Source organism: Centroberyx affinis, unplaced genomic scaffold, assembly GCF_046629955.1.
Source record: "Centroberyx affinis isolate AG114_WGS23_722 - 3 ecotype Tasmania unplaced genomic scaffold, CSIRO-AGI_Caff_v1 ptg007620l_1, whole genome shotgun sequence".
Taxonomy (NCBI): Eukaryota; Metazoa; Chordata; class Actinopteri; order Beryciformes; family Berycidae; genus Centroberyx; species Centroberyx affinis.
Window position 1 is genome coordinate 175,001 of NW_027283843.1, and position 14,920 is coordinate 189,920.

Sequence of the window (14,920 nt, forward strand, 5' to 3'; positions counted from 1 at the left end):
AAGTGAAACCACCTTCACTGTTGAGTCTGGACTGAGGGAAAGTCAGGAGGACCTGAAGATCTCAGCTGGCTCTCAGCTCACAGGGAACTAAGAGCTCCACAGTGTAATTCAGGACCAAAACTAGCCTGCTTTAAATGTGTTCAGTGCCATTTTAATATGAATTATCTATCTAACTGGTAACCAGAGGACAGATGTTAAAACTGGGCAGATGATGATGTCACCTTCCCACTGGTTAAAATCTAGCTGCTCTATTCTGAAGCAGCTGGAGATGTGACTGAATTATGGCTGAGAGGAACAGAGAGAGGTGCAGTAATCTAATGACAAGATATCAGAGCATGGATGATCTTCTCTCAGTCACTGAGCTTCACTGCTGTGTATATGAAGCTGGATCAATAAAACTCAAATCCTCATGTAAAACCTGCAGGGCGACCTTTGCAGATTCAGGAATCCTGTTTTGAGAGAACGGACCTTAGTTTGGAGAAATGTGTCGAATCAACTGAGAAAAACTGTAAACTGATTTTACCTGAGAGTCTCCAGTCTGCAGTGTGGACTCTCCAGTCCAGCAGAGAGCAGCTTCAGTCCTGAATCCTGCAGGTTGGTGTTACTCAGGTCCAGCTCTCTCAGGTGGGAGGGGTTGGACTTCAGAGCTGGGACCAGAGAAGCACAGCAGCTCTCCATCAACCTGCAGCCACTCAATCTGAATAAAGAACAAAGCATGTAGCTATAAAATAAAATATTCCTGAAAGCTTTCAACAGTCCAGGGTTTCATAATCCAATGGACTTCAGCATGTTGTCAGTGTGGATCAGCATCATGTCGGCCTTATAGAGTCTTTCCATCTGAAACCAGACAGGCTGTCACACCTCTGTCTCAGGATTGGTCCATTTTCCTTGAACACATTCTGTAACCGGCCAGATGAATAAATCTGCAGTTTGGGCCATGAATGCCAAGAAGTTTCAAATAAATAAAGGTTTAGTTAAGGTCCAGAATACACTTTTTATTGGGACAATATTTTCAGATGGCAGTTTCTCTGGAGATAATTGTGATAAAAAGCAGAATTTGAGTTGGATGGGGAACTTAACTCTAACTTGACCCCCCCCCCCCCCCCCCCCCCCCCCCCCTCTCGTCGTGTTCAGGCACAAACACACAGAGCTCTGAAGCAGACCCGTCCTGCACAGAGTGAGGCGTATTCACACCAAATCAGGCGTGGCGGCACTTCCTGCAGGGTTGAGCGGAGGTGTGCGGGGGTGTGGGCATGTTTATTTGTGCTTTAGAACGTAACCGCTGTGAAACAATCAGAAAATAACGTTTTATTTCTCTGATTCACCGGCTTTCTCCCTATCACCACTCCCTCTCTTCATTCACTGTCTAGCTCGCTCGACCGCCGCTGCTCTCTCTCTCTCTCTCTCTGTCTCTCTCTCTCTGGGTGCATTCCATTTGGCCAAAATGCGTCTCCTCCTCCGTCCTCCGTCCTCGTCTCCTCGCTGACTCGGCATCCAAAAATGAGCCGCCATCATTAAGGATGTTCCAATTGGTTAAAAGACGCATGAAGGATCCTTCAAGTCTCCTCGCCTCCGTCCTCCAATAAGGCGTGGTCGGAGGATACTCAGGTGTATCCTCGATGCGGAAATAATGAGTGAAGGCAATTAACCATTGGCACGTGCGGATATAAGTCCTCCTCAATACCATCAGAAAACGTGTGGACATTGGCAGAAAAAAAATCCACAGGTGTAAGTAGCCCCAACTTGTTATATATTCTTCAAACAGAAATAGCAGAGGTTTTAAATGTTAGCCGAACATTTGTTAATGAAGGGTTATGTTAAATGTTCATATACTGACAGATCTGTTGTAGTTGGAGGATGTCAAACTTTTCCCAAATAGGCATCAGTAAATGATCTGAAGGCTTGAATGTGATTATAGGGACAGAGGAGGCCAGCTGATCCTCCAGCCATAGAGAGGGTGAGTGGGGAGCAAGTAACGTGAATTTTATATGGAGTTATTTTATAAGATTTATCATTAATATGAATGACATTCCATGATCTAATAAGCCTGAATGAAATCCGTTCATTAGGACATATAGAAATAGCCTATACATGCACACATGCGACTCTTTTACCATGCGCGTCTCTTTCTAACAGGACCTCCAGTCAGCAGCAGGCTCTGGGTCTGAGGATGGGGAGCAAACGGCTGCAGCTGGCCCCGGTTCTCCCTCATGCAGGAGACCACCGGGGGGAGGCCATCGGTGCTCCCTCCCGCTTTAACAGACTCATGTGGAGGACCAGCAGCCGGAGTCAGCTGCTGTGCGCTCCCCATCCAGCCCCAATCCCAGTCCCCATCCGGCCCCGATCCCAGTCCCCATCCAGCCCCGATCCCCGTCTCCATCCAGCCCCGATCCCAGTCCCCATCCAGCCCCGATCCCAGTCCCCATCCAGCCCCGATCCCCGTCTCCATCCAGCCCCGATCCCAGTCCCCATCCAGCCCCGATCCCAGTCCCCATCCAGCCCCGATCCCCGTCTCCATCCAGCCCCGATCCCAGTCCCCATCCAGCCCCGATCCCAGTCCCCCTGATGAGCGACCGGGGCCATCGGATGCTGCTGCCCGCTCCATGTGTGACCTCTGACCTCCTTCCTCAGGTCCCCCGGCAGCCAAGAGGCGAAGAGCAGAGGGAGCTGCTGGGGTTTCTCCGGGAAGAGACCGAGGACGCACGGGCTGAGCAGCAGACGGAGCCATTTTCAACTATATTAGAGACAATTTTATCTTATTTTTTTAATATTAAAAAATAAATAAAATGCAAATTTCTCTGCCTTTTAGGCGTAGCCTACCTCTGTTTCCATTCTCACCATATTCATAACCTTGGTCACGGTGCGTAATGACTGTTGCCATGACAGCACATATTTTCATCATGAAGGCCGGCATGTTTTTTCATTTGCTGGAATCACTTCTGTGTCTTCTCTGGATCACCAGCTGGTTTGCTGCATTTGTTTGATGTGTCTCTCATTCAGTGTTCATCATGCTTATGAATTGTATTTGTGTGTGTTGCCATGGAATTTCTCTTTGGGAGAATAAATTCTTACTAAACCTCATTAACAGCATTTCATTGTTTTAAATCACACATTTTGCTCTTACAGCTAGATCTATGGTTATTTGGGAATGTATTTATTTATTTAGGGATAAAAAGAAAGCACTTTGGTTCATTGCCAGTGAGTGTCAAACAGCCACATGATCGTTGTCTAATCCATAAAGGATAAAAGTTGGACAATTTGTATAGCACCTTTCTTGCTACAAAGTGCTTCACAAAATTAAAATGTAGCATACAGCAAACAGAATAACAAAAAAACTGAATAAAAACAGAAATGCTTTTTAGGCATTAGGATTTTTTTAAGTGTTCTTCCTTCATGAGGTAGACAAGGCTCATTAGAGGCTGGCATAATTTAGATGAATTAAACATTAATCTGAACTTTGTTAAACGTTTTTATGTGGATAAAACATGAGCCTTAGAATAATTTAGACAGCTGTCATCCTGTGTGGGAGGAGCCTCAACACAGCGCTTCACACGTCAGTTCAATATGGCGGAGTGAGGACGTTCCAACTGACAAGCAGGTTCACTCGCCTCCTCGCATCTTCTCCTTGTTTCCTCCGTGACCTTTGACCGAGGAGTCGAGGAAGAGACGCGAGGCGAGGAGACGAGGAGAAATCGTTACCATGGAATGCACCCTCTCTCTCTCTCCAATTCAATTCAATTCAATTCAATTCAATTCAATTCAATTCAATTCAACTCAATAGGCTTTATTGGCATGACATTTGACGTGTTGCCAAAGCACAATTACAATTATGAAAGACAATGTTAAGGAATGAAATTAACAGAAAATAATGTGAATAACAATATTAGTTAATAAAATATATATATATATACATATATATACAATATATGTATATGTATATATATATACTGTATATACATATATATATATATACATATATAGTTACATATATAGTTACATTGAAGTTTGAGTATTGAGGCTTGAGTTAGTTGATTTAGTTGTTTTCTTTGTCACTTTTCAGTTTGAGTTTGAATAAGACTACCTTCTATTTTGTAAATATTGGCTATGGTGAGAAGTCTCACTGGATTAGGTTTTAATTTTATTTGAGAACTAAGCTCATCCAATGAAAATAAATGTTATGGAGTTGATTATGTTAAAATCTGGATGAAGAATTGTTTTTATTTTAGGGTAAATCAATCTGCCCTCCACTGACTCAAATCATAGGGTAGCAGCAAACTCAGAAATGCTGCTTCACTACCTCCCAATCTCCCTGCTTCAAATTGTTCTTTATAAATTAGAATAGAATAAAACTTTATTAATCCCCATGTGGAAATTAATCTTCTGCATTTAACCCATCCAAACACAAACACACAGCCATAAGCTGGAGAGGCCTGAGGGCAAAATGGCAGGAGCTTGCATCTGATCTTGACTCTGAACCCTCCGGTTGCCAGCTGTCATTTTGCCAGATTTTTGTGCCATCTGGCCAGGGATTCGAACCGGCAACCTTCGGACTACTAGTATTATTTCTACCAGCCCACCCTAATATAGCAGGCTAAAACCGGCCCTGACCCGAACCCTCCAACCGTCTCTACCGGAGCAACAGATGAGAGTGAATCACAGATTTGGGGGTTTTATCAAGTCCAGGAAGCGACACAACCCAAGGTTCTACCAGAGTTCACATCCCTTTAAGTCTGTGGAAACACCTACAAAGTGCAACGCCTCTGGTGTCCGAAGTGCATTTTACATCAAAATATGCATTAAAATTGGAGTAATGATAGAACAATTAGTTTTTACCTTGAAGGAATTTCATCAGGAAGATAAAATGTTGCACACATTAACTCCAGACCATCATGCTTAAACTGTGAAAGATACCAGAGTGTACTAATATGGACACATGTGACTTTTTATCCCTGAAGATACACAAAAGAAAATATCTTTAATACATTGTGTATCCATAGTTGGATCAATACCTGAGTGATTATGTCTGGGTAATTACCACAATAAAAGTCTGATCTTTAATTCCTTTATTGCCTCCAATACTCTCACATCAAAGTTTTGCCCCCAGTAGATGGAGGCCATTTTGGAGCCATTTGGACTCCTGTATCTTTATAACTATGAGAGAATATCATCAACAAAGTTCATCGTTATTCATTTGAATACAAAAGGATTGTGTGAAAACAACATGAGGAATTTGAGATCTAAGCCTCTAAAACCAGATCCTGTCTGATTTCAGATGGATCGACTCTATACAGACGTCCTCAAATTACAATATTCATATAATATTCATATCAGCACATTATTAAATATGATGTCTGACCTGAGAATCTCCAGTCTGCAGTGTGGACTCTCCAGTCCAGCAGACAGCAGCTTCAGTCCTGAATCTTGCAGGTTGGTGTCATTCAGGTCCAGCTCTGTCAGATGGGAGGGGTTGGACTTCAGAGCTGAGACCAGGACTTCACAGTGAGTCTCTGACAAGCAGCAGCCCCTCAATCTGAATAAAGAATAAAGATTATTATAAAAAATTACAGAATTAATGTAAAATGAGAGATTATCAAAGCAGAGTTTATACAAAACTTATACAGCATACTACTACTACTACTATTACTACTACTACTGCTACTACTACTACTAATAATAATAATAATGACAATAATTTGTTATTATAGAATTTGAAATGAAACCCAAAAGTGGTTCATGTATAATATAGTCAGAAACCAAACAGAAAAGAATACATAAATGCAATTATATGAAAGCATTTCTGTAAAAAGTGTTTAAAAAAAGAATGAAAAATGATAGAGATTTCAGCCTGAGCTCCACAGGCAGTTCAGTTCAACTTCTGGTAAAACAACTCTAAAACAGCCTGACACCATTAGAGTCCGGCTTCACCACAGATTTGGTTGGGGTTTAGTTACTTTTAAGGTTTTCAGCCTACAGCATTAAATTCCAACTTTCCGAGTCGTATTTCCCACTTTGTCGGCTCGTTCATGTCGCTCTCTGTAATTCTGATATTTCTGACATGAGCTGAAGGCAGGAGAAGACGAGGGGAATCTTTCATAGATATTACACCAATAAAGAGTTGAACTAGACTAAAGAATGAAACTCAAGAAACAACCGATCTGTTAGATCAGTAACTGGAATGTGAAACTGAACCTGGAACAGTAATGACTTTACTCTGTTACAGGAAAAAGTAATGTGATTACAGTGACACATTACTCTGTAACGTGTTACGCCCAACACTGTGTACCACTGCTATGTAGAACAACAGTTAATAGTGTGTATGTTTGAGGAACTATAGATCTTTATTGTAATTCTGATGGTGTCAGGTATGAAGGTCGCTCTACACTGTTCTATACTGTTGGTATTCACATCAGGACTAACCGAGCCTTCCTGCAGTTCCTCACAGCTGGGATCAGTCTCCATTGTCCATCCACTGATGTGTTGTAGGCCTCCAGGTCCAACACATCCAGAACCTCCTCTGACATCTGCAGCATGTAGGCCAGAGCTGAGCAGTGGATCTCAGAGAGTTCCTTCCCTGATCTGGTGTCTGACTTCAGGAACTCTTGGATCTCCTGATGTACTGACTGGTCGTTCATCTCCATCAAACAGTGGAAGATGTTGATGCTTCTGTCAGGAGAGGTAGTGTAGTTGTTCATCTTCTTCAGGTTGCTGATGGCTCTCTGGATGCTTTCTGGTCTGCTCTCTGTCTGACCCAGCAGGCCTCCTAAGAGTCCCTGGCTGGACTCCAGTGAGAGGCCATGAAGGAAGCGGACAAAGAGGTCCAGGTGGCCATTTTTACTCTTCAGGGATTTGTCCATGGCTCTCCTCAGGAAGTCATCCAGGGATTGGTCACTGTCTTCAGAACTACCCCAGTCTTCTCCCAGGAATGTCTTCAGTACCTTCTCTTCCCTGTTTGTGTAACAGTGGAACATGTAGACAGCAGCCAGAAACTCCTGAATGCTCAGATGGACAAAGCAGAACACCTTGTCCTGGTACAGCCCACACTCCTCTTTAAAGATCTGTGTGAACACTCCTGAGTACACTGAGGCTGCTCTGATATCAATGCCACACTCTGTCAGGTCGGCTTCATAGAAGATCAGGTTGCCTTTCTCCAGCTGCTCAAAAGCCAGTTTTCCCAGAGAGAGAATCATCTCCCTGCTCTCTGTATTCCAGTGTGGATCTGTCTCAGCTCTCCCATGATACTTGACGTTCTGCAGTTTGGACTGAACCACCAGGAAGTGAATGTACATCTCAGTCAGGGTCTTGGGCAGGTCTCCTCTCTCACTGGTTTCCAACACATGGTCTAGAACTGTAGCAGTGATCCAGCAGAAGACTGGGATGTGGCACATGATGTGGAGGCTTCGTGAAGTCTTGATGTGGGAGATGATTCTGCTGGCCTGCTCCTCATCTCTGAATCTCTTCCTGAAGTACTCCTCCTTCTGTGGCTCAGAGAAGCCTCTCACCTCTGTCACCATGTCAACGCACTCAGGAGGGATCTGATTGGCTGCTGCAGGTCGTGTGGTTATCCAGAGGCGAGCAGAGGGAAGCAGTTTCCCCTTGATGAGGTTTGTCAGCAGCACATCCACTGAGGTTGACTCTGTAACATCAGTCAGGATCTTGTTGTTCTTGAAGTCCAGAGGAAGTCGACACTCATCCAGACCGTCAAAGATGAACACAACCTGGAACTTGTCAAACCTGCAGATTCCTGCTTCTTTGGTCTCAGTAAAGAAGAGATGAAGAAGTTCCACCAAGCTGTACTTTTTCCCTTTCAGCAGATTCAGCTCTCGGAAAGCGAACAGAAATGTGAACTGTATATCCTGGTTGGCTTTGTCTTCAGCCCAGTCCAGAGTGAACTTCTGTGTTAAGACTGTTTTCCCAATGCCAGCCACTCCCTTTGTCATCATTGTTCTGGTTGGTTTCTCTCTTCCAGGTAAGGGTTTAAAGATGTCTTCACATTTGATTGGTGTTTCTGGTCTCGCTGGTTTCCTGGATGCTACTTCAATCTGTCTGACCTCATGTTCATCATTGACCTCTCCACTCCCTCCCTCTGTGATGTAAAGCTCTGTGTAGATCTGCTTCAGAAGTGTTGGGTTTCCTGCTTTAGCAATCCCCTCAAACACACACTGAAACTTCTGCTTCAGATTAGATTTGACTTCATGTTGGCAGATGGCAGAAAGAGTTTCTGAATGAACAAACAAAAAACAAAATCAATGAGTGGATTTCAGTGTGGATGTATATATTTTTCCACTCCATGATATCTATTCAGCTCATCAGTAGTGGACAAACATGTTCTGACTGTTTGCAGACCAGAAGAATTGTATAGATCTGATGCAGATGTGTTCAGCATATTTACAGCAGAGTTTGGAAATGTAAACATCTCTCATTTTCCACCATTTCCTCTTTCCATCGTGTTAAACCTGTTAAAAGCCTCTTACTGCTCTGCAGAGAGTCAGCCAGCTCCTCCTGCTTCATTCTCCTCAGGAAGTGCAGTGTGATCTGCAGAAAAGCCTCTCTGCTGCTCCTCCTCTGCTCTTCCTCCTCACCGTCCACCACCTCCTCATCCTCCCTCTGCCTCTCTGAGCATTCTGGGTAATCTGAACTCAGAACCCTGTGGAACCTTTTCAGCTCGTTCTTCACAAAAGTGACAATGTTCTCCTCAAGAAGCTGGAACAGAATATTACATAGATTCAAGTTTCATATTAAAATCATGGAACACAACATCAAATCCATCTTGCAGGGTTTGAAAGCCCACTGGTCTACAGAGTGCAGCATGGAGACTATAATGACCAGAATGGTTGTTTTGCATTTTCTTTGTAGCTGAAGTAAAATGTGTTGTTGTACATTTACACACCATAAATATGGAGTCCAGGTCTGTTTGATGCTCCTGGGCAGACTGACCACTGGGAACCTCTGACCTCTCCTGGTGGACTCTGGAGAAAACATTAAGTATTAGGTCTCCAGATATCAACACACACACACACACACACACACACACACACACACACACACACACACACACACACACACTGGCGCCTACACCATTAGGCAAGTTAGGCAGATGCCCCTCCACTTGGAAATTAGGAGGGCCCCTCTACTTTTCACCCCTTTAAAAAGTCAAAATTTTTGTAAAAATCTAATATTTAATCTTCAATCTCTCAATCAAATATCTGCTCTGTCTGCAGTTAGATAGCATAGTTGCATTTGGATTGCTGCACCCCCTTTCCAACCCAAGTGGTATATTCCAACCTGCGCTTTGTCTGCACTGCGTACCACAGACGATGGGACGATGCAGTCGTGAATGGAGTGACAGCAGCAGAATTGTTTGAACCATGAAACAACAGCTAACATTGCACATGCACATTGTGACCTTCATTTATCTAGCTAGCTAACAGCTGTTGTTTTTTTCAGAGTAAGCTTGTCGTGTTCTGTGTGCCGAAGGTCTCGGTCTTTCTCTCTGAAACTGTGTTTAACATTTGGAAAGCTGTCTAGTAAAGTGAGATGTTTTCAACAGATTATTGAAGATGATAGGCTGCTGTTAGCAGTGTCAGCACAGCAGAGCAACAGGTAGGATGCCAAAGCAAAACGAGAGTGTTAGAGAAAAAAATAACTATGATATTCAAAATGAATTAACTAACCCTAACCCAAACCCCCCACCCTGTTCGGATTTTGCACATTTACACAAAGTTAGGAACCCATGCACACACACACACACACACACACACTCCACTGTAAATGTTTCTCTGGAGTGTCTTTCCCAAAGCAGGTCGTAGCACTAAGTATATCTTCAAGTCATTCTTCAAGACATTCGTTCATTTCACAAAGCTTTCCTGAAAAAACTCTCAACTCCAGCAGCACATGAAATGTGTCGTTCATCTAGTCGTGAGACTTCAAGCGTCTCTTTGCAGGAGCGGTGAAGGTGAGATCCTACAGCAGACAGACTGTCCAACCTAAACTCTGAGCTCCACAACATCAAACCATTAGAGGCATTTCCTTTTGCCCCAAACCTTACTGTCAAATTATATAAATAATAAATAAATAATGTTTTGAAAGAGGAAACTAAATCAACAGAGTATGAAGGGCCGGACCAATTCTATATCTCATGACTTGATTCCTCTTCTCAGGAGAGATGGATAACAACAAACTCATCTGTTTTAAATTCTTACCTTTGCTCAGCAGAGTGCTGTCCATCTTTGAAGTTAATATAGTGACCAATAGACCGGTCACTCTTCATGGACACACAGCTGGGTTCAGGGGAGTCTGGTCTCTCCTGCTGGATCCTGATAGAAACAGGATTGACAAAAGAAGGGCAGTTTGAACCTAAAGTCAAGCAGGATTTTGACTCCAGTTCAAATCCCAGAACCAGATAGAAAATCTGTGAGAGGAGAGTGAATGAGAAACGTTCTCCTCTTCCTCAACAGCTGCTATTGTAGCTGACAAACTTTCTCTACATGAAAAAGGTTAAAAAACAAGAGCAATGTTACATATTATTAATATCTTACTCCCCTTCAGAGGGAATTTGTTCTTTATAATGCTTTGTTAATGCTGACATTATATAGTGACATTATGTCACTTACGTTGTTTCAGAACAATGTTTATCTTTAAAATAAGGAGGTCGATACATAGACCAGTCGCTCTTCATGGACACACAGCTGGGTTCAGGGGAGTCTGGTCTCTCCTGCTGGACTGGGCTTCAACACAACAGAGACAGAGCTTTTACTCTGAATAATGATGCTGTAATGATTTCACTGCTGAGCTCTGAGACGGAGAACAGTCATGGACAGTTAGAGATCCTCATCTTACCTCTTAGCTTTGGTCCGGCTGTCATGTTCCCCAGACAGAGTGGTTTTAGAGGGAGGGAGCCCCTCCTCTCTCTCCTCAGACTGACTCATAGTAGAGCCAACACCTTTACACAAACACACCCGACATGCTGTTAGCTGGACTCATTCATTACAACAAGGTTTCATTACAGGATAGATCACTTCTGCTGTTGGGATCATTCCTGACTGTAAAATGACAAATACACACTGAGTGTTGGATTCAACAAAATGAATCCAGTTAATGAAGAAAACGTCAAAAAGACAAATACTGACAAGACAAAGACTGTTTGAAGTATTAAGAGAGCCTTGGCTAACAGAAACACGAGCAACACGCTGCACACATCACAATAAAAAACTCCAGTCTGGTATCTGTTAAATGTTGTGATTGAGTCTTAAATAGAGTTTTACAGCTCTGAGTTGTTTCTCTTTATACTACTTTTATATTTAGAAATTTCCCTGGTTGTGCAGATCAATACTTTACTGGGTTTTTTTTTACTAAAATGGATTTTGTCAGTTGTAATTGTCTTCATTCAGATTTTACTGAGATCAGACTCAGATTACTTACTTACTGACTCAGATTTTATCAGGACAATATGAAACAGTGAACCCAGTATTGTGTATTGAACCATCAGCTGAATGTATGAATGTAGAAAACAGCAGGAAGACCTGCTCTCTCCAACAGATGAACTGAGCAGGTTTATACAGACAGGAGGATTTTTCAGCCTTGGGGACGACTGAGACTTTAAAGGTTCAAAAGGTTTTAGTGTGAAAGGGAGTGAACCTCAGTTTTGTGGAGGTTGTAGTGTTTTGTACACAGTGTATCAACAGAAACACAACATGTATCTGAGCTTTCACACGAGTTCTGGCACTTCCTGCATATTTCACCAATGCAATGAATTGAGATTACAACCTAACTAGAGTTTATCAGGCTTCCACTAAAAGTCACAAATAAAACAAAATGTTCTTTATGGCCACAAAGAGAACAAATGTTGGATATTATGGCAAAGACTTTAGCAGCTTGTCTTACAACAGTCGACTATACAGTCACATCATACAATGTCAGCCGGTGTATTCATCAAACAGTAATGTTACCTTGGAAGATGTTTGCCTGGTGAATTCACATCCAGAGACGTTCTGCCTTCATCTGTAGAGGAAACACTGACAGAGAAGACGCTGCTTATTCTCCTTCCTCACTTCTGGGTGTCTGTGTTCATTTGATCTGAGGCTGCTGTCACTTCCTCATAACTTCACTATCAAAGTCTAGAAACATCAGTCTGACACCAAACCGGTCTAACCTGGGACCAGAAACCAGGTCTGAGGCACAGAAATCACAGATCAGGTGATGCAGTTCTACTGTGTGTCCACTAGATGGAGACATTAACCACATCATCTACAGTGAACTAAACAGCAGACCAGCACACACAGATGTCATGATGGAGGAGGAGAAATTTATATCGCTTTAAAATTCAATGACAGAGCGAGAATGAGAGTGTGGATCTAAAATCTGTCTGACGTCACACAAAATGAAACGTTTCCTGCCGAGGTGGAGCACGTGACAGGAAGTTCAACTCTTCTGTTTGATGACATTGTTTTACTTTGCAACTTTATTTTCTGTGACATTTCTCGTATTTTAACGTCTGTATTGTTTTATCTTTCATATTTGTCTTCCTTGGCCCGGTCTGCCTTGAAGCAGCAAGTCAGTGAAAGCAGCCTGTAACTGTCTTAGCGACATGTTTCCTTGAGATGTTTGTTTGTCATAAATTCATGATTATTTAAGTTCATACGGTCTTTAAAAATGATTAAAAATGTATTATAAATATGATGTTAAAAGGGTAATATTGATAAGAAATGTGTCTAAAATATACCACCTTAAAATAATGTTTGGTTAAAAATGTAGTGCCCTTTATGTAAGGTTTATTTAATGTAGAGTGTAACGGGTCACATGACCAGAGTTTAGTTAAGGGCAAGACCAGGGCATTATGGGTCAGAACCAGCATGACTGCAGAGGAAAGACATGCGGCCCAGATAACCCTATTCTGCACGTGGTCCAAGAGGCGCACATGGTAATAGTCTTTCATTTGTGTATTATGTTTGTTGATGTGCCTTTACATGGACAATGTGATATGTTTTCAGTAATTTTATTTGATATCAGCACATTTCTGTTGTGCTAACGTGTTTGAGCCTGTATATCAATGGACACTAACTTGAGAGACTTTAAAATGAGAGAGATGTATATTTTGAACCTTTTATATCTTTTATTTTCTTGTAGTTTTCACGGTGTCTGCTGACGAAAGAGAGAGAGAGATAAAATAAAACTTCAGAAGACATCTGTATGATGCGTGGCCATTATTTCATTGGACCAGTGTAGCTACACAGCCTGGTTAAATAAGTAAATATAAGACGTGAAAAGATAGTTTCCACAACATCATTAATGTTGAACTAGTGTGATAAACCTTATTTTAAGGTTTGAAGGTTTTTCCCTCAAACCTGCAGGCAGAAAGCAACACAACTAATTACTAACTACTTCTACTTTTAGTAGATTTAGATCTGAACATGAACACACTAACACTAACATGTTGGAAAACCGTTAGAAGAGCGTTGAGTGGTTTTGAAGCTACACATCCGGTTTGCACACAGAAAAAACCTTTAACGGCTGAGCTGTAGATTTCCTCTTGTTCTAGTCTAAATAAGCTAACGGCAGGCGGGAACAGTCACAGAAAAGATCTGCTGATAGAGTCAGGAAAGGAAAATACACTGAAACTGTCATGGAAACTGATGTTTACAATACCTTCTGGTGGAGAAAATGATCTGCGACACGACGACAAGTGAAAGTGAAACTAAAACTAAGAGAGAGAGTAAGAGGGGGAGGGGGCGGGCAGAGAGAGAGAGACAGAGAGAGAGAGAGATCAGAATCAGAATCAGAATCAGAAATACTTTATTGATCCCCGAGGGGAAATTGGGTTACATTGCAGCTGCTCACATTGTAGAAGTGAATATATACAAGCGTAGAGAAATTATAAGAAATTATAAGAAAAATAGAAATACGAAAGTAAGAAATATGTAAAATATGTGCATTATACTACAATATATAACAATGAGAATAAAAAGAATAATAATAATATAGAAATAAGAGAAATAAGAATTCTGTACAATATGCATCATACTCCCAATATATACATACACCAGTGTAAATAATTAATAAGTATTGCACAGTTGAATTATTGCAGTTGAATTATTGCACAAAAAAAATTGGTATTGCACAGTTAGATATAAGTTATAAGTAGGGTTGCAAAGGGGTGGAAAATTTCCGGTAAATTTCCGGAAAGTTTCCGGTAAATTTCCATGGGAAGTTAAGCTGGGGAATTTTGGAAATATTCCAAATTGGAAACTTTCCATGGGAATTATGGGAATTTATGGGAATTTATGGGAATTTATGGGAATTAATGGGAATTTATGGGAATTAACTGGGAATTGAGGGTAATTTAATGGAAAGGTATCATATCCAAGCATAAATATTTGTTTTGTTATAAGCAGACATCCATCCAAAATAATACAATTAAAACTATTTATTTGTAAGTAGAACTTTATCAAGTGTTAAATATTTTATTGAACAATCAATTCTTTCATTGAAGAACAAAAACATGAATGTTGAGTTAAATATTACTCATCCCCCCGACCCAACCCATTCAAAAATTAACAAAAATGCACAGGAATGCACAGTGCATGTAGGGGGCGTGGCCTCTGTAGCCCTGCAGTAAGCAGTGTGCTATGTGTGCATGTGATTGAGGAATAGCATAGATATTCAACTGTACTTGCATGATATCTGGTTGTTTTAGTCAGGATTATGCTAAAATATATTTTCCCCAACTATATTTAAGTTCCCTATTAAGAGCATACCTTCAATTTAGTAAATTCCTGGTTTATTCCCGTTTATTCCCATAAATTCCCGTTAATTCCCATAAATTCCCGTTAATTCCCATGGAAAGTTTCCAACTTTGAAAATTCCCGGAATTTTGCAACCCTAGTTATAAGTTATGGGTTATAACTGCTGACAGGGTGAAATAAGT

The 14,920-nt window shown here is 41.5% G+C and overlaps 1 protein-coding gene across 1 annotated transcript in view; it reads right to left on the minus strand.

Annotated features, from left to right (window-relative positions):
- The window catches only part of LOC139639738 (NACHT, LRR and PYD domains-containing protein 12-like), an 18,393-nt gene extending 7,448 nt beyond the window's left edge, over positions 1-10,945 (minus strand). Inside the window, exons 1-8 of the mRNA XM_071513888.1 lie at positions 10,837-10,945; positions 10,611-10,724; positions 10,200-10,313; positions 8,888-8,966; positions 8,472-8,700; positions 6,418-8,218; positions 5,357-5,530; positions 524-697 (exon numbers count right to left, since the gene is read on the minus strand). Of these exons, the coding sequence (XP_071369989.1) occupies positions 524-697; positions 5,357-5,530; positions 6,418-8,218; positions 8,472-8,700; positions 8,888-8,966; positions 10,200-10,313; positions 10,611-10,724; positions 10,837-10,925 (2,774 nt within the window). The 5' untranslated portion in view covers positions 10,926-10,945. The remainder of the gene's footprint in view (positions 1-523; positions 698-5,356; positions 5,531-6,417; positions 8,219-8,471; positions 8,701-8,887; positions 8,967-10,199; positions 10,314-10,610; positions 10,725-10,836) is intronic.
- Between the last annotated feature and the right edge of the window lie 3,975 nt (positions 10,946-14,920).